Here is an 18777-nt window from a genome sequence, read left to right on the forward strand (position 1 = left end):
CTCCCAACTGTCAAGGGGCTTGCCACACATGTCCTCAGGACCCCCATGGCAGGAGACATGAGCTGGCAGGACCTGCTTAGCCATTGGTGGGGAAGCAGCCTGTGCTCATTCTCTCTGCAATTTCCACCTTTGTAGGGTTAGGGATTCCAGAGAGGGGCTGTGCCCAGTGGCTCACGCCTGTAATCCCAGCACTTTGGGCTGCCAAGGTGGGTGGATCAGTTGAGGCCAGGAGTTCAAGACCAGCCTGGCCAACATGGAGAAACCCCATCTCTACTAAAAATACAAAAATTAGCAGGATGTGGTGGTGCACACCTGTAATCCCAGCTACTCAGGTGGCTGAGGCAGGAGAATTGCTTGAACCTGGGAGGCGGAGGTTGCAGTGAGCCTAGATGGTGCCACTGCACTCCAGCCTGGGCAACAGAGTGAGACTCTGTCTCAAAAACAAAAACAAAATAAAAAAACAAACCAAAAAGAGATTCCAGAGAGGGGAACCCTTGCCTTGCCCCAGCTCAAGGTAGCTGGGAGAATTCTAACGGCATGCCTGGATCCCCTCTGACCAGCACCTCCTTTCTGCTCTTTTAAAATATCCCATGTCAGTGCGAAAGATGTGACAGGCCTTTCTCCATCTTCAAGAGTGACACTTCTTCTGAAATGTTCACCCAATGCGTGTTCTGCCGGATAGATACAAGGGGCTTGCCAGAAGATACTTCATCGTCATCATCATCATCGGAAAGGGATAACTCGCCGCCGCCAAGGGGAAGCAAGGATGACTGACAGCCACAGGCTCCTTTGAGTGACTCCAGCACAGGTTACCTAGCATGTAGGTTTCGGGGCTCTGCAGGGGCTTTCTCTTGGGCCCCTCCCAGGCTCAGTAGGCCTGTCAGACTGGGGCAGGACCCAAGCCCTGGCTGGACTCTCAGCACAGTGCCACCTCCTCAGCTCTCAGCTTGGGGAGTGAACACTTTACTTTCCGTTTTCATGCAGAATAAATCTAATTCCTTTGGAAAACAAGTGTGCATGTGCATTTGAAAAGCAGTCTTGCTATTTCTAAGCTTTACGTCTTGGTGCTCATCCTGTTTGATTCTTGGAACACATATTAGACTCACATTGTGGAGTCTGGAGTTGCCCTGTAAGGTGACCTGTGGGGGCTGGCACCAGCAGTTCTGGAGAGTTTGTCAAATGAATATGACAAGGTGTGGGGCCCCCTCTGTGGACGTGATGGCAAGACACAATGGGTGCCTCCCTGGCTAATGCTCCCAGATGGCCACTTGCCCGGAGCAGAGGACGGTTTGGTTAGGCAAGGGGGTGGCAGTGGCATTGCCATCACGGGATGTCTCATGCTTTCTCCTCTAGACGTCTTAATTTCCAGAACCCCTTGCCTATGTGCAGCCCTCTTCCTGTTGCCACGGCATTTTGCACAGCGTGCATCAATCCAGAAATAGGCCGAGATAGGAGCTTAGGTTCCTATTGCACACCATGCTGGGTGAACCTTTCTGTGCATGCTGCAGGGATGCCAGGTGGATGGGCTGGCAGTGTTCGGCTTCGTAGTTGCCCACAGGCCCTCTGGAAAGTGCGGAGACCAGTGGCTGGTGTAGTTGCGTGAGGACACCCAGAAGGGGTCAGTGAGAAACCAGGGAGGGGAGGGCCTTGCCTACTCTGGCAGCAGAAACCCCTCCATGTAAGGTGTCGGTGCCCCACGCCAGCAGCCTGGGAAGCCCTAAGTCCATGATCCCTCCTCTGAGCCTTCCGGACCCCTCGACTTTCCCCCAGCTCAGGATCCGCGGAAGTAGCGACTCAAATGAAGTTATAGTCCCGGGAGCAGGCAGGGCCCCGGCCTTCTCAGGCTGAGGTCGCGGGGCAGAATGGTCCGAAGCTCACCGAGGTCACAGTAGGACCGAGGCGGGTGTGCGCCTCGACCGGACGCCAGGGGAGCCAGCAGCCCGGCTGCGCTGGCGGGACCAGGGGTTCTCCGGAGTGGGTAGGGGCTCGACCACACTGCCCTGAGGCCCAAGCCCCGCACGAGCGTTCCCCAAACGCGGAACGTCCTGGCTCCACGTTGGAAGAGACATTATCTTGACCAGGAAGCCTCGCCTTCTCAGGCTCCGCCCACTCCGTGCAGCCCGAGCTTCCGGTCTCAGCTGCTTGTGTGAATCGGGAGCTACACTACGCGTGCGCCGCAACCGACAGAGCTTGTGCGCATGCGCGCGACCCGTATGCGAAATAGTAATGAAGGATCATTTCAAAACATACCGAGACGGGTGGCGCCGTGGCTTAGTTGGTTAAAGCGCCTGTCTAGTAAACAGGAGATCCTGGGTTCGAATCCCAGCGGTGCCTCAACCGAGCTTCCAAGCTCTTTCCATTTTTGTTCCTGCACTTTTGTGCTCTGAGCCGTCATGTGGCTGCCGGATACTATGTGGGTGTGACGGGGAGCCCGAGAGGCCTATGTAGACTGGCCCCCCAGTGGGGCGTGGCCTCGGCCACGGGGGCGGGTGCAGGCGGGCTTCGGACTCCACCTCCTCGGGTCTCAGGCTCTGTGGGGCGTGGGCGGCGCGGGGACCCAGGCGACGGCGGTTGCCATAGTGCTGGCTGGCCGTGGGAGGCGGGCAGGCGAGCGGGCGGGCGGGCGGGAAAACAGCCGTGCGAGTCCACCACCGGCCCCGAGGCTGCTTCCTCAGGGCGGCCGGTGGACGCGCTCTCTGGCGCCGCCTTCTGTGGCGTGGGTTCCTCGCGCTAGTCTTCCTAGCTCCAAGCTGCCACTTGGGGGAGCTCACGCGGGTGCCGATCCTCGACGTTCGCCGGGCTTAGCTGATTCTTGCAGAGGCCTGAAGATTGCCCGTCTCCCTGCAGCCGCGCAGTGGGTGCAGCCTTTTCACAAATGCAAGACCTGGGCCGGCGGCGAGGCCAAGGGGACCCCATGTGGAGGGATGCGGGACTGAGTCCGGTTAGCGTGACCGTCAGTCCGATGACTGCGTGGAAACTCCAGGCTAGGCAGGGGACTCTGCCCCCGCTGCAGGCGGCCGAGTGTGGGCTGAAGCCAGCTGCCTGGGCTGGGGTTGGTTGCTCAGCGCTGGGGTTCTACCCACATTTGCATGTGGGAACCTATTCCTGAGCAAGTGCATCCCAGGCTTTGGGGGTGGTGGGGTAGGGTGGGGTGAGGCATTGGAGTTTTTACAAACATTCTCCAAGGATTCACATGTCAAACCCGACAGGACAGTCCCAGTGCAGAAATTGCAGTCATGGCATAAGGCTGTGTAGTCAAATTCACCTGCCCCAGAAGGAGTTTCTCTTCCTGCCTCTTCTATGGATCTGGGTTTATTGTTTTTGTTTGTTTGTTTATTTCTCTCGTTTTCCAGTCAATTCTTGCGCCTTTGTATCTTGGTTGTTTTTGATTGACATTGCCCAGGAAAGCTTGTAAGGAGACTTTGACGCTTTGCAGTGCTGATAGGAGCGTTCACCTGGATCCAATCAGGGATGAATTTATTGGAAACTGGGCTTGCGTCATTGTGGAGCTGGTTTATTTCTGGCTCATACTTAGGCCACTGCAATCCAGCCTGGGCGACACAACGAGATTCCATCTCGAAGAAAAAATAAAAATAAAAAAGTCCCTCATTGGATTCAGGGTTTGAAATCTTCTCCGTTTCTTTTTCTCTTTGCTATTTATTTATTTACTTACTGAGATGGATGGAGTCTTTGTCGCCCAGGCTGGAGTGCAGTGGTGTGATCTCGGCTCACTGCAACCTCCGCCTCTCCGGTTCAAGCGATTCTCCTGCCTCAGCCTCCCAAGTAGCTGGGATTACAGGTGCACGCCACCACGCCTGGCTAATATTTGCATTTTTAGTAGAGACGAGCTTTCATCATATTGGCCAGGCTGGTCTCGAATTCCTGACCTCAGGTGATCCGCCCCGCCCACCTCGGCCTCCCAAAGTATGGGGATTACCGGTGTGAGCCACAGCTTTTTTTTTTTTTTTTTTTGAGACGGAGTCTCGCTCTGTCACCAGGATGGAGTGCAGTGGTGTGATCTCGGCCCACTGCAACCTCCACCTCCCGGGTTCAAGCGATTCTCCTGCCTCAGCCTCCCAAGTAGCTGCGACTACAGGCACGTGCCACCATGCCCAACTAATTTTTGTGTTTTTGGTAGAGACGGGGTTTCACCATGTTGGCCAGGATGGTCTCAATCTCTTGACCTCTTGATCCACCCGCCTTGGCCTCCCAAAGTCCTAGGATTACAGGTGTGAACCACCGTGCCCGGCCTTCTTTGCTTTCTTGATACTGTCATTTGAAGTGCAAACGTTTCAATATCGATCAAGTCGAATGTATCTACTTTTCCTTTTTGCTTATGCTTTTGATGTCATATTCAAGATTCCATTGCCAAGTTCAGGGTCATAAAGATTTACACTAATGTTTTCTTATAAGGGTTTTATAGCTTTTGCTCTTACATTTAAGTTTTGGATCTACTTTGAGTCAATTTTGTATATGATGTGAAGGAGGGGTCCAACTTCATTCTTTTGCATGTGGATTTTCATTCATCCAAACACCATTTGTTGAAAAGACTATTCTGTTCCCAAAGGTCTTGGCACCCTTGTAGAAAATCAGTTGACCATAAATATGAGGGCTTATTTGTCGATTTCCAATTCTAGTCCCTTAATCTACATGTCTAGCTGTATGCCTGTGCCACACTCTTGATAACTATAGCTGTGTACTAATTTTCAAATTGGGACGTATGAGGACTTCAAAGTTGTTATTTTCAAGATTGTTCTGGCTATTCTGGGTCTGTTGAATTTCTTTGAGTTTTAGAATCAGCTTGTAAATTTCTGCAAACAATCCAGTTGGGATTTTGATAGAAATTGCATTTGATAGAAATAAAGCATTTGGGGGAATATTGTTATCTTAATAATGTTAAGTTTTCTAATCCATGAACATGGAATGGCTTTCAATTTATTTAGGTCTTCTTTAATTTCTTTCAACAATGTTTTTAGTTTTCAGAGCATAAGTTTTACACCTCTTTTGTTAAGTACATTTCTAAATATTTTCTTTTTTTGATACCATTATAAGTAGGTTTTTTTTTTTTTTTTTTTTTTGAGACGCAGTTTCACTCTTGTTGCCCAGACTGGAGTGCAGTGGCGCGATCTTGGCTCACTGCAACCTCCACCTCCCAGGTTCAAGTGATTCTCCTGCCTCAGCCTCCCAGGTAGCTGGGATTACAGGCGTATGCTACCACGCCTGGCTAATTTCTGTATTTTTAGTAGAGACAGGGTTTCACCATGTTGCCCAGGCTGGTTTCCGACTCTGAGATCTGCCCGCCTCTGCCTCCCAAAATGCTGGGACTTCATGCAAGAGACACTGTGCCCAGCCTGGGTCCCATATATTTCTTGCTGGGGTTATTTCTAGATACTGTGAATGGGATAATTCCATTTTTTAAAAATTGCATACTCCTGCTAAATAGGAATGCCTTTGATGTTTAAATGTGGCTCTTTAAAGCAGCCCTCTTGCTTGCCTGACTGCCTTGACTGTCTTATTACTGCTGATTGCTTGTTTGATTTTTTGGCAGATTCTGAATTGTGCAAATTGGGATAGTGAATGATAACTTTGATCTTAAAGGGGAAAAAAAAGACAACTTACAAACAAGAAAAAGTTATCTACAACACATATAAGTGACAAAATAATTTTCAGCAGAGGAAGGGCCCAAGGGGTATAGCAAAGCAGTGAAAATTACTACATTCTATCAGAATCTGAAAAGCTGGGTTATGAACAATCCCAGCCTTCAGTATTTATCCAAAAGAAATGAAAACAACATCCATAAGAAAATGCCACAGATGCTCTCAATACAATAGTACAAAACTAGGAACAGCCCAGGTGTCCACAGCAGATGAATAAACTGTGGGTTATCCAGGCAATGGACCACTACACAGCAAGAGAAAGGGATGGGATGCTGACACTTACACAGACATGGGTGGAATCTCACGTCGTGTACAGTGAAACAGTACATCATTTATGATTTCACTTACATAAAGCTCTAGGAAATGCAAATTCATCTATAGTGACAGCAGAGCAAGGGTTGCATAGGTGGCAGAGATTGATTTCTTGAAAAGGGGTACAAAAAGACCTCTGAGGGGTTGATGGAAATGCTCTTTATTTTGTAGGAGTTTGGGTGTGTGTTTATCAAAACTCATTAAATTGTATGCTTAAGATCTATGCATTTCACAGCACAAAAGTCAATCTAATCTAAATAAAAATATTAAAGGCCGGGCACAGCGGCTCATACCAGTAATCCCAGCAGTTTGGGAGGCCAAGGCGGGTGGATCACTTGAGCTCAGGAGTTCAAGACCAGCCTGGCCAACATGGCAAAACCCTGTCTCTACTAGAAATACAAAAGTATCCAGGCATGATGGTGTGTACCTGTAGTCCCGGCTACTTGGGAGGCTGAGGCACAAGAATCACCTGAACCTGGGAGGTGGAGGTTGCAGTCAACTGAGATTGCGCCACTGCACTCCAGCCTGGGTGAAAGAGCGAGATTCTAACTCAAAATAAAATAAAACAAATGAATAAAAACAGTTCAAGACCAGCCTGGTCAACATAGCAAGACTTCATCTCTCTAAAAAAAACTTAAAATAGGCTGGGCGCGGTGGCTCACGCTTGTAATCCCAGCACTTTGGGAGGCCGAGACGGGCGGATCACGAGGTCAGGAGATCGAGACCACGGTGAAACCCCGTCTCTACTAAAAAAATACAAAAAATTAGCCGGGCGCGGTGGCGGGCGCCTGTAGTCCCAGCTACTCGGAGAGGCTGAGGCAGGAGAATGGCGTGAACCCGGGAGGCGGAGCTTGCAGTGAGCTGAGATTGCGCCACTGCACTCCAGCCTGGGTGACAGAGCGAGACTCCGTCTCTCAAATCGAAACTCCTATTTATAGAAAACTTAAAATAATAAAAGTCATGTTGACAGCAGTCTGGTTCGTCTTCCCAGCCTGTCCCCACCAGCTCCATGTGGATTTAACTATTTCTTGCCCATGGCCTGTGCTCTTCCAGTAGGGCAGGGCCTGCATTTGCTGGGTGGCAGGCTACCCCATTCCCCTCTGTTTCTACTTCCCATGCAACTGTGGCCTGAAGGGTTCCAGACAGGGGAAGAGAAGTTTCATCTGGGCTAGGAGGGCAGAGATATGCACACACCATCAGCTGCTTCCAGGAGAGGGTTTCAGCTTTAATGACTGAGAGGTGGCCTCAGCTTTGGGGAAGAACCCTCTTACAGCCTCTACGGAGGAGCAGTGCCTCCTTGCTGCCAGGGAAGGCTGAGAGTGTGGTCTCCAGTATGCTGAGTTCTCAGCTGCAGGAGGCAGAATCACTCATCCATTTCCCTCTCCCACCTCTGTTCAATGATGGTGATTTTTCCTTTTTTTTTTTTTTTTGAAATGGAGTTTTGCTCTATTGCCTAGGCTGGAGTGCAGTGGCACAATCTCAGCTTACTGCAACCTCTGCCTCCCGGGCTCAAGCAATTCTCCTGCCTCAGCCTCCCAAGTAGCTTGGACTACGGGCATGTGCCACTACCGCCTGGCTAATTTTTGTATTTTTAGTAGAGACAGGGTTTCACCATGTTGGCCAAGCTGGTCTCGAACTCCTGACCTCAAGTGCTCTGCCTGCCTCAGCCTCCCAAAGTGCTGAGATTACAGGTGTGAGCCACAGCGACAGGCCAATTTTTTGCTTTTTTAAAGACAGGGTTTCACTCACTCTGTCGTCCAGTCTGGAGTGTGGTGATTCAATCACGGCTCACTGCAGCCTCTAACTCCAGGGCTCAAGCCATCCTCCTGCCTTGGCCTTCCGAGTAGCTGAGACTACAGGCATGAGCCACCATGCCAGGGTCATTTCTAATTTTTTTGTAGAGACAGGGTCCTGCTATGTTGTTCAGGCTGGTCTTAAACTCCTGGGCTCAAGTGATCCTCCCTCTTGGGCCTCCCAAAGCACTGGGATTGCAGTTGTCAGCCACCGTGCCTGGCCAGTGATGGGTGAGTTTTAGAAATCAAAATGTAACGGTGAATGTATTTGTACAAACTATATTTACAAGATTCTATCATTTAATTTAAAAGGTTGACTGGTGTGGAAACAGAAACATCATTTCGCACCACATTTTATTTCTTACAGTCAATTAGATTATACTTTAATACAAAAAACTAATTAAAATTTAATTGAACTTTAGCAAACATGGGATGTCTATGAAGTGTAAGACAATTTACTACATGTTCTGGGGGCTGAATGGGAGCATGCTTTTGGTTTCCACCAGAAGCGGTCTCTCCCTGCCCCACGTCTGCCCCTGAAAAGAATGCCTAGGATAGGCAAATTCAGGCAGGCGGGGAGAGAAGGGTGGTTTTGGAATTAGTGTGGACTGACTTTCAGTGTTGCTTTGTTCTTCACCGATCTGTGCCTCTGAGATAATGTAACACCTTCTTCTGAATTTACAGTGGCTCCTAAGAAGCAGTTGTGATCAGTTATTTAAAAAAATAAAATGAAGCCAAGCTGGACACTGGCTGGGCTTACTGTGCTGTGTGTGGCAGACCACCTGGGGCACGTGTACGTATCTGGGATTGAATTGCATAAGCAGGCTGGCAGCCTTGCTTGAAGGATGGTTTGGAGGCCAGCTGATGCTCCAGGAGCCTGTCTGCTCTTGAATTCCTCAGCAGAGCTTCTCTGGCTCAGTCCCACAGGCACACAGCTAAGGGTGACTGCAGGCGTCGGGGTGGACATCTGGGATGGCTGCCCAGCAGGTGATGTTCAGTAAATCCACACCTAGGAGAATCAAGCCCTGAAGATGGCCAGGCTGATCAGATTCCTCTGATGCTGGAGTGCACACCTCTGATTTCCCTCTTTCAGTGAATCCCAAAGCTCTTTTGTTTTGAGCTGAAGTCTCACTCTGTCTCCCAGGCTAGAGTGCAGTGACACGATCTGCAATCTCTGTCTCCCCGGTTCAAGTGATTCTCCTGCCTCAGCCACCCAAGTAGCTGGGATTACAGGCACCCACCACCACACCCGGCTAATTTTTTTGTATTTTTAGTAGAGACGGTGTTTCACGATGTTGGCCAGGCTGGTCTTGAACTCCTGAGCTCAACTGATCTGCCAGCCTTGACTTCCCAGAGTGCTGGGATTACAGGTGTGAGCCACCACACCCAGCCTAAATTTTTTTAAAGAGAAAGTAAAAATGTAAACCATAGGTCCAGGTGTGGTGGCTCATGCCTGTAATCCCAGCACTCTGGGAGGCCGAGGCAGGCAGAGCACTTGAGGTCAGGAGTTCGAGACCAGCCTGGCCAACATGGTGAAACCCCGTCTTGACCCAAAATACAAAAGTTAGCCGGGCATGGTTGTGGATGCCTGTAATCCCAGCTACTCGGGAGGCCGAGGCAGGAGAAACACTTGAACCCAGGAGGCAGAGGTTGCAGTGAGTCGAGATTGCACCGCTGCACTCCAGCCTGGGTGACAGAGCAAGACTCTGTCTCAAAAAAAAAAAAAAAAAAAAAAAGTAAGCCATAGATGGGGAGAGAAATTTGGAATACGTACACCGAGATCCCTCTAAGGGATCTCCGGAGTTCCAAACAGTCTTACTCACCTCCAGTGTGAGTGGTGTTCCAATTTCCCCTTGGCAGGCAGGGTCCATCACCCCAGCCAGCCCAGTCCCTACCTTCTTTGCTCATTGATTCAGAGGCATGGGGAGCTCAGAGTGGCCAAGAGTCAGCCTCAGCTTCCAGTTCGGTGGAATCAGTGCTGTGACTCCTGGCGGAATCATTCCTTCCTTTGGAGCTAAGACCTCTATGCCAACAGAGCATGAGATGGGAGGAACAGGAAACAAAATTGCCTAGTGGCTCACTAAAGGTAATAGTGAACGGTGCCATTCCTTTTCCATTCCTTGATTCCTGGACCCTCGAGTCCTGGCTAGAAGCAGCAGCGCCATCTATCGGACGCTGATTCGGAGCTTATGCCGCCTTCTGAACAACCTTGCAAGATATCGCCTCTGAGCTGATGCTGTAACTGCGTCTTCAAAAGGCCATTCCAGGCCGGGCGCGGTGGCTCACGTCAGTATACCCAGCACTTTGGGAGGCCGAGGCAGGCGGATCACGAGGTCAGGAGTTTGAGACCAGCCTGACCAACATGGTGAAACCCCATCTCTACTAAAAATACAAAAATTAGCAAGGCGTGGCGTGCGCTATTCGGGAGGCTGAGGCAGGAGAATTGCTTGATCCCAGGAGGCAGAGGTTGCAGTAAGCTGAGACCGCACCATTGCACTCCAGCCTGGGCGACAGAGTGCAAAAAAAAAAAAAAAGGAAAAAAGAAAAAAGCCATTCCACTGTTCTATCAAGCCAGCTGCTTCAGATTGGTGGGGAACATGGCAACACCAGTGAATTCTATAAACACCGCCGCACTTCATTTGTGGGAAATTGAATTCCTTTTTTTTTTTTTTTTTTTTGTGACGGAGTCTCGCTCTGTCACTCAGGCTAGAGTGCAGTGGCGTGACCCCTTGGCTCACTACAACCTCTGCCTTCCAGATTCAGGCAATTCTCCTGCCTCAGCCTCCTAAGTAGCTGAGACTACAGGCATGCACCACTATGCCAGGCTAATTTTTGTATTTTCAGTAGAGACGGGATTTCACCATGTTGGCCAGGCTGATCTCGAACTCCTGACCTCAAGTGACCTGCCCACCCTGACCTCCCAAAGTGCTGGGATTACAGGTGTGAGCCACTGTGCCCAGCCTACTTTCTTTTTAAAAAATTTAATTCACGTTTCATAATAATCCTCTCCCTCCCCCCTTTTAGAGACAGGGTCTTACTCTGTCCCTCAGGCTGGACTGCAGTGGTGCAATCATGGCTCACTACAGCCTTGAACTCCTGGGCTCAAGCTATCCTCCTACCTCAGCCTGCTGAGTAGCTGGGACTACAGGCATGCACCACTGTGCCTGGCTATTTTTTATTTTTTATAGAGATGGGGGTCTCACTAAGTTGCCCAGGCTGGTCTCAAACTCCTGAGCTGAAGTGATCCTCCTCCTTGGCCCTCCAAAGTGCTGGGACTACAGGCGTGAGCCACTGTGCCCAGCCCTTTCCCCCTTTGTAATGATGTTTCATTTGGTTTGGGCCACCATAACACTGTTCTTAAATAATATAACAATGAATGGATTTAAATATAGCGATTAGGTTCCTAATAAAGATGGGCTGTCTGTGGTGGTGGAGGGGCCCACGGAGCTCCGGCAGGTGGGTAGCACTGCCTGCTCCCTATTGCATCCCTCAGGGAATCCCAGGGTCTCTCCCAGGGCTGGTGGTCTTGCTACCAGACACCTGGAGCCCCTCTGCCAGCTGCTTTGAGCTTGGCTGAAAGTGAGCTTGGTCTGCTCCTCTCACCTGCTATGATTAAGGAGGGGCCACTCCTTGGGACGGAAGGGCTTGTCCATGGCTTTCTTCATCCACCCCTCCAGTCTTGTGTTCCCACAATCTGTACTTAGGCCTCGAGACAGGCTGTCTCAGGGTGTCACCTTTATTCCTGTGGCTCTGTAGTAACCTGTTTTGTGTTGCTGTAGAGGAATACCTGAGGCTGGGTCATTTATAAAGAAAATAGGTTTATTTGGCTCACAGTTCTGCAGACTGTACAAGAAGCTTGGCACTAGCATCTGCTTCTGGCGAGGGCCTCAGGAGGCTTCCAATCAAGGCCAGACATGGTGGCTCATGCCTGTAATCCCAACACTTTGGGAGGCCGAGGCAAGCAGATCACTTGAGGCCAGGAATTCGAGACCAGCCTGGCCAACATAGCGAACCCTCATCTCTACTAAAAAATACAAAAATTAGCTGGGCGTGGTGGCAGGTGCCTGTAATTTCAGCTACTTTGGAGGCTGAGGCAGGAGAATTGCTTGAACCTGGGAGGTGGAGGTTGCAGTGAGCCGAGATTGCGCCACTGCCCTCCAGCCTGAGCGACAGAGTGAGACTGGGTCTCAAAAAAAAAAAATACAATCAAGGCGGAAGGCAAAGGGGGAGCCAGTGCCACGTGGCAAGAGAGGAAGGAAGTGGGAGGAAGTGTCAGGCTCTTTTAAGCAATCAGCTCTCACTCATTCATTACTGTGTGGAGGGCACCAAGGCATTCGTGAGGAATCCACCCCCAAGACCCAGACACCTCCCACGAGGCCCCACCTCCAACACTAGAGGGCCACATTTCAATATGAGGTTTGGAAGGGACAGATATCCAAACCATATCAGGCACCAACAGGGTTAAAGAACAAACCCTACCTGTTAACCCATCTTGGGGTTTCTGATGTGCTTGGCTTCATTAATAATTTAGTGAGGTGGACGGGATTGGATTGATTCTCCCCCAAATCAATACACAAATGATTATTGCCTGAGGGTACTTCTGAGTGCTTCAGCAAGGCTTTTTGGTTGAAAATGGGAACTGCACTCAGCACTGGAAGTTCCTGCAGAGAAGGTTATGTAAACCAAGGGGCGACCTGCTGCTAACATTTTCATTGCAATAAAACACTTTTTTTTTGGAATGGTGCTTTTATGACATACTTACTATCACCATTTCAGGCCTATAATTTTAAAATTACTGCTCAATATTGAAGGTGAAATGATTTTACTGCCGCTGGTCTATTAAGGTTCTAGGAACTGGCTGCAGCTTGGAGAGTGTCTATGGCTGGATGCACTTGGGCACACCGTGCCCACTGCCCCGGATGTGCCTGCAGACACAGCAGGCTGGATGGGTACACTGTGGCTGGGTGTGTCTGGGCACTCCCACAGGCGAGCAGGCACTCAGCTCTGAGCTTTGCAGTTCCCACCTGGACTGACCAAATTCCACCGCCCCTCCCGCCTCCTGCCCCCCTGCCACTGCCTCCGGATTGCAGAAATGCTAGGAAGCTGCACTGTAGTCAAAGCAGCAACCCTGGCTGGCTGCCCCACCCCATTGAGCTCAGGAGGAAGTGCTATGATTGCAGCCACATATGTTGCCAGTTTATTTGTAGTATTTTTAAATTTATTTTTATTTTATTTATTTATTTATTATTGAAACGGAGTCTTGCTCTGTTGCCAGGCTGGAGTGCAGTGGCGCGATCTGGACTCACTGCAACCTCCACCTCCCAGGTTCAAGCGATTCTCCTGCCTCAGCCTCCCGCGTAGCTGGGACTACAGGCGCGTGACACCAGGCCCAGCTCATTTTTTGTATTTTTAGTAGAGATGGGGTTTCACCATGTTGGTCAGGATGGTCTTGAACTCCAGACCTCGTAATCCTCCCGCCTCAGCCTCCCAAAGTGCTGGGATTACAGGCGTGAGCCACCGCGCTGGGCCTTAAATTTATTATTATTATTATTATTATCTTTTTTTTTTTTTGAGAGAGAGAGTCTCGCTCTGTTGCCAGGCTGGAACGCAGTGGCACGATCTCGGCTCACTGCAACCTCTGCCTCCCAGGTTCAAGCGATTCTCCTGCCTCACCCTCCCGAGTAGCTGGGATTACAGGTGTGCGCCTCCAGACCCAGCTAATTTTTGTATTTTTAGTAGAGGTGGGGTTTCACTATGATGACCGGGCTGGTCTCGAACTCCTGGCCTGAAGTGGTCTGCCCACCTTGGCCTCCCAAAGTGCTGGGATTACAGGCATGAGCCACTGCTTCTGGCCTTGTACTTTTGTTTGATTTTGTTTTGTTTTTTTGTTTTTTTTAATGGTAAAAGACACATGAAATTTACTATTTTAACCCTTTGTAGCTGTACAGTTTAGTGGCATTAAATACATTCACATTGTTGTATAACCATCCACACATCCATCTCAAGAACTCTTTTAATTTTCCCAAACTGAAACTCCTTACCCATTAAATAACTCTCTATTTCCCCCTCCTCTCAGCCCCTGGCAACCATCATTCTGTTTATTGTCTGTATGAATTTGACTATGCAAGGTGCCCCTGTAAGCGGAATCAGACAATATTTGTCCTTTTGTGACTGGCTTATTTCTGTTAGCATAATGTCCTCAAGTTTCATCCATGTCATAGTATGTGTCAGAATTTCCTTCTGTTAAGACCGAATAGGTGGCTCACGCCTGTAATCCCAGCACTTTGGGAGGCCGAGACAGGTGGATCACCTGAGGACAGGAGTCTGAGAACAGCCTGGCCAATGTGGCGAAACCCTGTCTCTACTAAAAATACAAAAATTATCCGGGTGTGGTGGTGCGCGCCTGTAATCCCAGCTACTTAGAAGGCTGAGGCAGGAGAACCTCTTGAACCTGGGAGGTGGAGGTTGCGGTGAGCTGAGATTGTACAACTGCACTCCAGCCTGGGCGACAGAGCGAGACTCTGTCTAAAAAAAAAAACCCAAAAATAAACAAAAAACTGAATAATATTCCATTGTATGGATGGACCACATTTTGCATATTCATTCATCATCCATCAAGGAACACTTGGTTACTCCCACCTTGTGGTCATTGTGAATGATGACACAATGAACATGGGTGTACAAGGATCTGTCTGAGTCCCTGCTTTCAATTCTTCTGGGTATATACCCTGAAGTGGAATGGCTGGATTACATGGTAATTCCATTTTTAATTTTTTAAGGAACCAGTTTACTGGTTTCCACAGTAGCCGCACCATTTTACACTCCCACCAGCAAAGCACAAAAATGTCAATTTCTCCACATCCTTGCCAACGTGTGTTGTTTTCTGTGTATTCCACTCCTGCCCCCCACCGTAGCCATCCTAATGGATGCAAAGTGGTGTCTCTTTGTGATTTTGATATTTTTAATTCAAATAAACCTTAGCACCTGTATTAGTCCGTTTTCACACTGCTGTTAAAGATATACCTGAGACTGGGTAATTTATAAAGGAAAGAGGTCTAATGGACTCACAGTTCCATACAGCTGGGGAGACCTCACAGTCATGGTGGAAGATGAAGGAAAAGCAAAGAGACTTCTTACATGTCAGCAGGCAAGACGGGACTTGTGCAGGGGAACTCCTCTTTATAAGGCCATCAGATCTCATCAGATTCATTCACTATCACAAGAACAGCATGGGAGAGACCCACCCCCATCATCCAATTACCTCCCACCAGGTCCCTCCCACAACACTTGGGAATTGTGGGAGTTACAATTCAAGATGAGATTTGGGTGGGAACATAGCCAAACCATATCACCACCCTTTCTCAAAAGCTCCATTTTTTCTCTTCTTTTCTTTCTTGTCCTTTCACCATCTTACTCCAAAGTTGGACATAAACTTCTGTTCAGAAATCCCACAGTCACAGGCCCTCATGTTAATTTCTACACAAATGGCTGAGCTTTTCAAATGTCATTGGAGAAACATGGATTTTAATGTATACGAGGGCCTTGTGCGGTGGCTCACTCCTGTAATCCCAGCACATTGGGAGGCCAAGGCGGGTGGATCATTTGAGGTCAGGAGTTCAAGACCAGCCTGGTCAACATGGTGAAACCTCATCTCTACTAAAAATACAAAAATTAGCTGGGCATGGTGGTGCATGCCTGTAATCCCAGCTACTCAGGAGGCTAAGGCAGGAGAATCGTTTGAACCCAGGAGGCAGAAGTTGCAGTGAGCCAAGATCATGCCATTGCACTCCAGCCTGGGCGACAGAATGAGACTCTGTCTCAAACAAACAAACAAACAAAAATAATTAAAAAATGTATACGAGAGCAAAATAGCCATTTAGAAGACATCATCCTGTGAGGCACCTCTGCTAGGGTCCCGGGAGGGATCAAGGCTACAACAAACCATGATCACACCACTGTGCAAAGCATTTCAGGACAGTTTCTGCCCAAGGAGAGACTGGGCAGACAGACCTTCCTCTTTCACTGCTAGCGCCAGGTGCTTGCAGTTCTCTCCAAGGGGGCCCTGGAGACCTGGGGGTCCATCAGTATGTCCATGTGCTGGAGCAGATGCTGGCAAGATCAAGAACTTCCCTCCAAATGCTCTCTGGCTCGACTATTGGCCTGATGGAATAGGCAGAAGGATAGAAATTAGCTCTGGCAGGAGCAGAAACATTCTAAGGCCAGAGCAAGCTGGTGATGAGGGGGGCTTGGAGAAGGTGGCAGGCAGGGCTATTCCAGAGGATCATGCAGCTTGAGCTAAAAACTTTGAAGTCTGTTCTGGAGCATGTTCAGCAGTGGGAATGAACCAATGTGCATGTTAAAAATGTGAGCAATGAATTGAGAGGCAAGGGACCACATGGAAGGGGGCCTCTGTGGAGGTCCAGGAGAGAGGAGATGGTGGCTGGGACCAGGGAGGTGGTCATGGTGGTGGAGAGAGGTGGGTAGATTTGAGATACATCATGGGGACCAGCAGGTTGTAGTGATGGATTGGATGTAGGGAGATTGGAGTAAAAATTATCAACTCAGTAATGGACGTGGCCATGAACTGAGTAGGGCACAGTAGAGAAGGGGCAGATGTGGGGGTGAGGGGTGTCTGGTCTATGGCTCAGCTAGAATAATGAGGGGTTTGCCCTCTTGGAAGTCACCTGTGATAAACCTGGGCAGGTGATCATAAAACAATTTTTTCAGTTTTATTTGCCAAAGCCACTTTTGGCCTTTGACCTTCAAATAGATTGTAGGATTTTTGTTGTTGTCGTTGTTTTTGAGACAGGGTCTCACTGTGTTGCCCAGGCTGGAGTGCAGTGTGCGATCATGGCTCACTGCAGCCTCAAACTTCTGGGCTCAAGCAATCCTCCCACCTCAGCTTCCTGAGTAGCTCAGACTACAGATGCATACCACCATGCCCAGCACATTTAAAAATTTTTTTCTGTAGAGCCAGGGTCTTGCTATGTTACCCAGGCTGGTCTCAAATTCCTGGCCTCAAGTGATCTGCCCACCTCGAGCTCCCAAAGTGCTGGGATTACAAGTGTGAGCCACCATGCCTGGCTGGTTCTAGTTATTTGAAATCAGGAAAGACACTGACCATTCAACACAGAGTCCTCTTCATTAGTGTCTGGTAAGCAGCTGGATAAGAGAGCCCTTGAGTTTGCATCTGCCTGTGGGTGAATGTTGGGGGAGGATGTGGGACTCCCCTGTGTCATTGGTTTCTTCTGTGTCACGTGAGGGCTCAGGGTATGTGGCTGATGGGTGGGCAATGGTGGTGGCCCTCTCATTTGGGATGGAGTGGGGACTTACGTGGGATGTCTCTGTGTCCCTTCTGTCTCCTCTTTGCATGTCCTCTGGCCCCTCACTCCTGGAGCAGATTCCTGAAGGCGTCACTGGCCCACAGTGAGTGTGACAGCAGCTTTGCTTCCTCCTAAGTGGGAAGGCCAGCTTCTTGCCAGGAAGCCCCTGCTGTCATGTCTGAGCCCCTCTGCCCCACCACTGCTTCCTCACCAGCCCCAGCCAGTCAGTTCCCATGTTCTGGGTCCATGCCCACCATCTCCTTCCCAGTACTGAATTCTCCACTAGTTAGAAGCTTTTGGGTTGTGATGAATAGACACGTTCTGGATATAGCTTGAGTCAATGAGGGAGGTTTATGAAAAGGTTTCAGAGGTAGAGAGACCCAGGCAATTGCAGCTAGGGTGGAAGAGTGTTGAAGCAGAGACAGGAATACCAGGAACCTTTCCAGAAGTGGTGAGAGGGCGGTGGGGGAGAGGACTGGGCCAGAGCTGCACTGGGGACCCCCAGCAAGGGTCTCGCCTGGCACAGCAACCTTTAGGGGGCACTAGATCATCATGAGACAAACGGGAAATGGGGTGTCAGATAGCCAAGGTCTCAATATGGGCCGGGAGTAGGATAGGGGAGTGAGACACTCACCTTGGGCACAGAATTGAAGGAAGTGCCAAAAAACTCAATAATGAAGATAAATCAGCTTTAATGCAAATTTTTTTGTGTGTGCAATGTGGACAGTTGTTTCCAATCAGCCCAAGGTTCCTGGGTACCTTGGCCATTTCTTGCCTTATGGGTTTATGAGGGTTCACAATGGGATGTGCATAGATTGGGGAGCATGGAGATTTAGATAAAGTCATGTTGTGATTGTAGAGCTTTTCTTAGCATTTCCACTTGGTTCAAAATATGGGAGGATATTTTGATAAGTATGTCTAGTGGCTCACATTTTTCTTTTGCTTCAGGCTCCAACATGATTCCCATATTGGGCATTGTTCTGGACCCTAGATTCCTTACATAATGTGCAAAACATGCATTGAAGCAGGCAGCATCTTCAACAAAACCGCATATTTTGGCCACGTGTGGCGGGTCATGTCTGTAACCCTAGCACTTTGGGAGGCTGAGGCAAGAGGATCCTTGAGTCCAGGAGTTTGAGGTTGCAGTGAGCCATGATCACACCACTGCACTCCAGCCTGGGCAACAGAGCAAGACCTTGTCTCTACAAAAAAATGAAAAAATTAGCCTGACATGGTGGTGCACACCTGTCATCCCACCTACTTGGGAGGCTGAGGTGGGAGGATTGCTTGAGCCCAGGAGTTTGAGGGTACAGTGAGCTATGGTTGCAGCTCTGCACTCTAACCTGGGTGAAAAAGTGAGACTCTGTCTCTAAAAAAACTAAGAAGCAGCAGCAGCAGCAACAACAACAACAACAACAAACAAACAAACAAACCGCAGATCCACCCTACCATTGCCCCTGCCCCTGTTGAGCGTTTTTGCCATGCGTAAATAAATGCCTGCTCTTCCGCAGTCAGCAGTCTGAGGAAATTCTGAAACCAAATTACACATAGGCTAGAGCTCTATGCCGTCAATCTGTAATGTATCTTGTTATTTGATTCTTACATCCTTTAATACATTTCCTAAGAAGTCTGCTTTGGAAAAATCACCAAAGGAATTAGAAGAGAGAGAATAAGAAAATCCAGAAAAACTAA

At 49.2% G+C, this 18777-nt stretch overlaps 1 protein-coding gene and 1 non-coding gene across 2 annotated transcripts in view; both read left to right on the plus strand.

Moving 5' to 3' along the window:
* WDR88 (WD repeat domain 88) overlaps window positions 1-1008 on the plus strand; it is a 44229-nt gene extending 43221 nt beyond the window's left edge. Inside the window, exon 11 of the mRNA XM_032170386.2 lies at window positions 598-1008. Coding sequence (XP_032026277.1) covers window positions 598-774 — 177 coding nt within the window. The 3' untranslated portion in view covers window positions 775-1008. The remainder of the gene's footprint in view (window positions 1-597) is intronic.
* Window positions 1009-2260: 1252 nt separating this feature from the next.
* TRNAT-AGU (transfer RNA threonine (anticodon AGU)) lies at window positions 2261-2334 on the plus strand. The gene has a single exon. It is a non-coding gene; the product is annotated as a tRNA-Thr (tRNA).
* Window positions 2335-18777: the final 16443 nt, after the last annotated feature.

Source organism: Hylobates moloch, unplaced genomic scaffold (assembly GCF_009828535.3).
Source record: "Hylobates moloch isolate HMO894 unplaced genomic scaffold, HMol_V3 SCAFFOLD_12, whole genome shotgun sequence".
Classification (NCBI taxonomy): Eukaryota; Metazoa; Chordata; class Mammalia; order Primates; family Hylobatidae; genus Hylobates; species Hylobates moloch.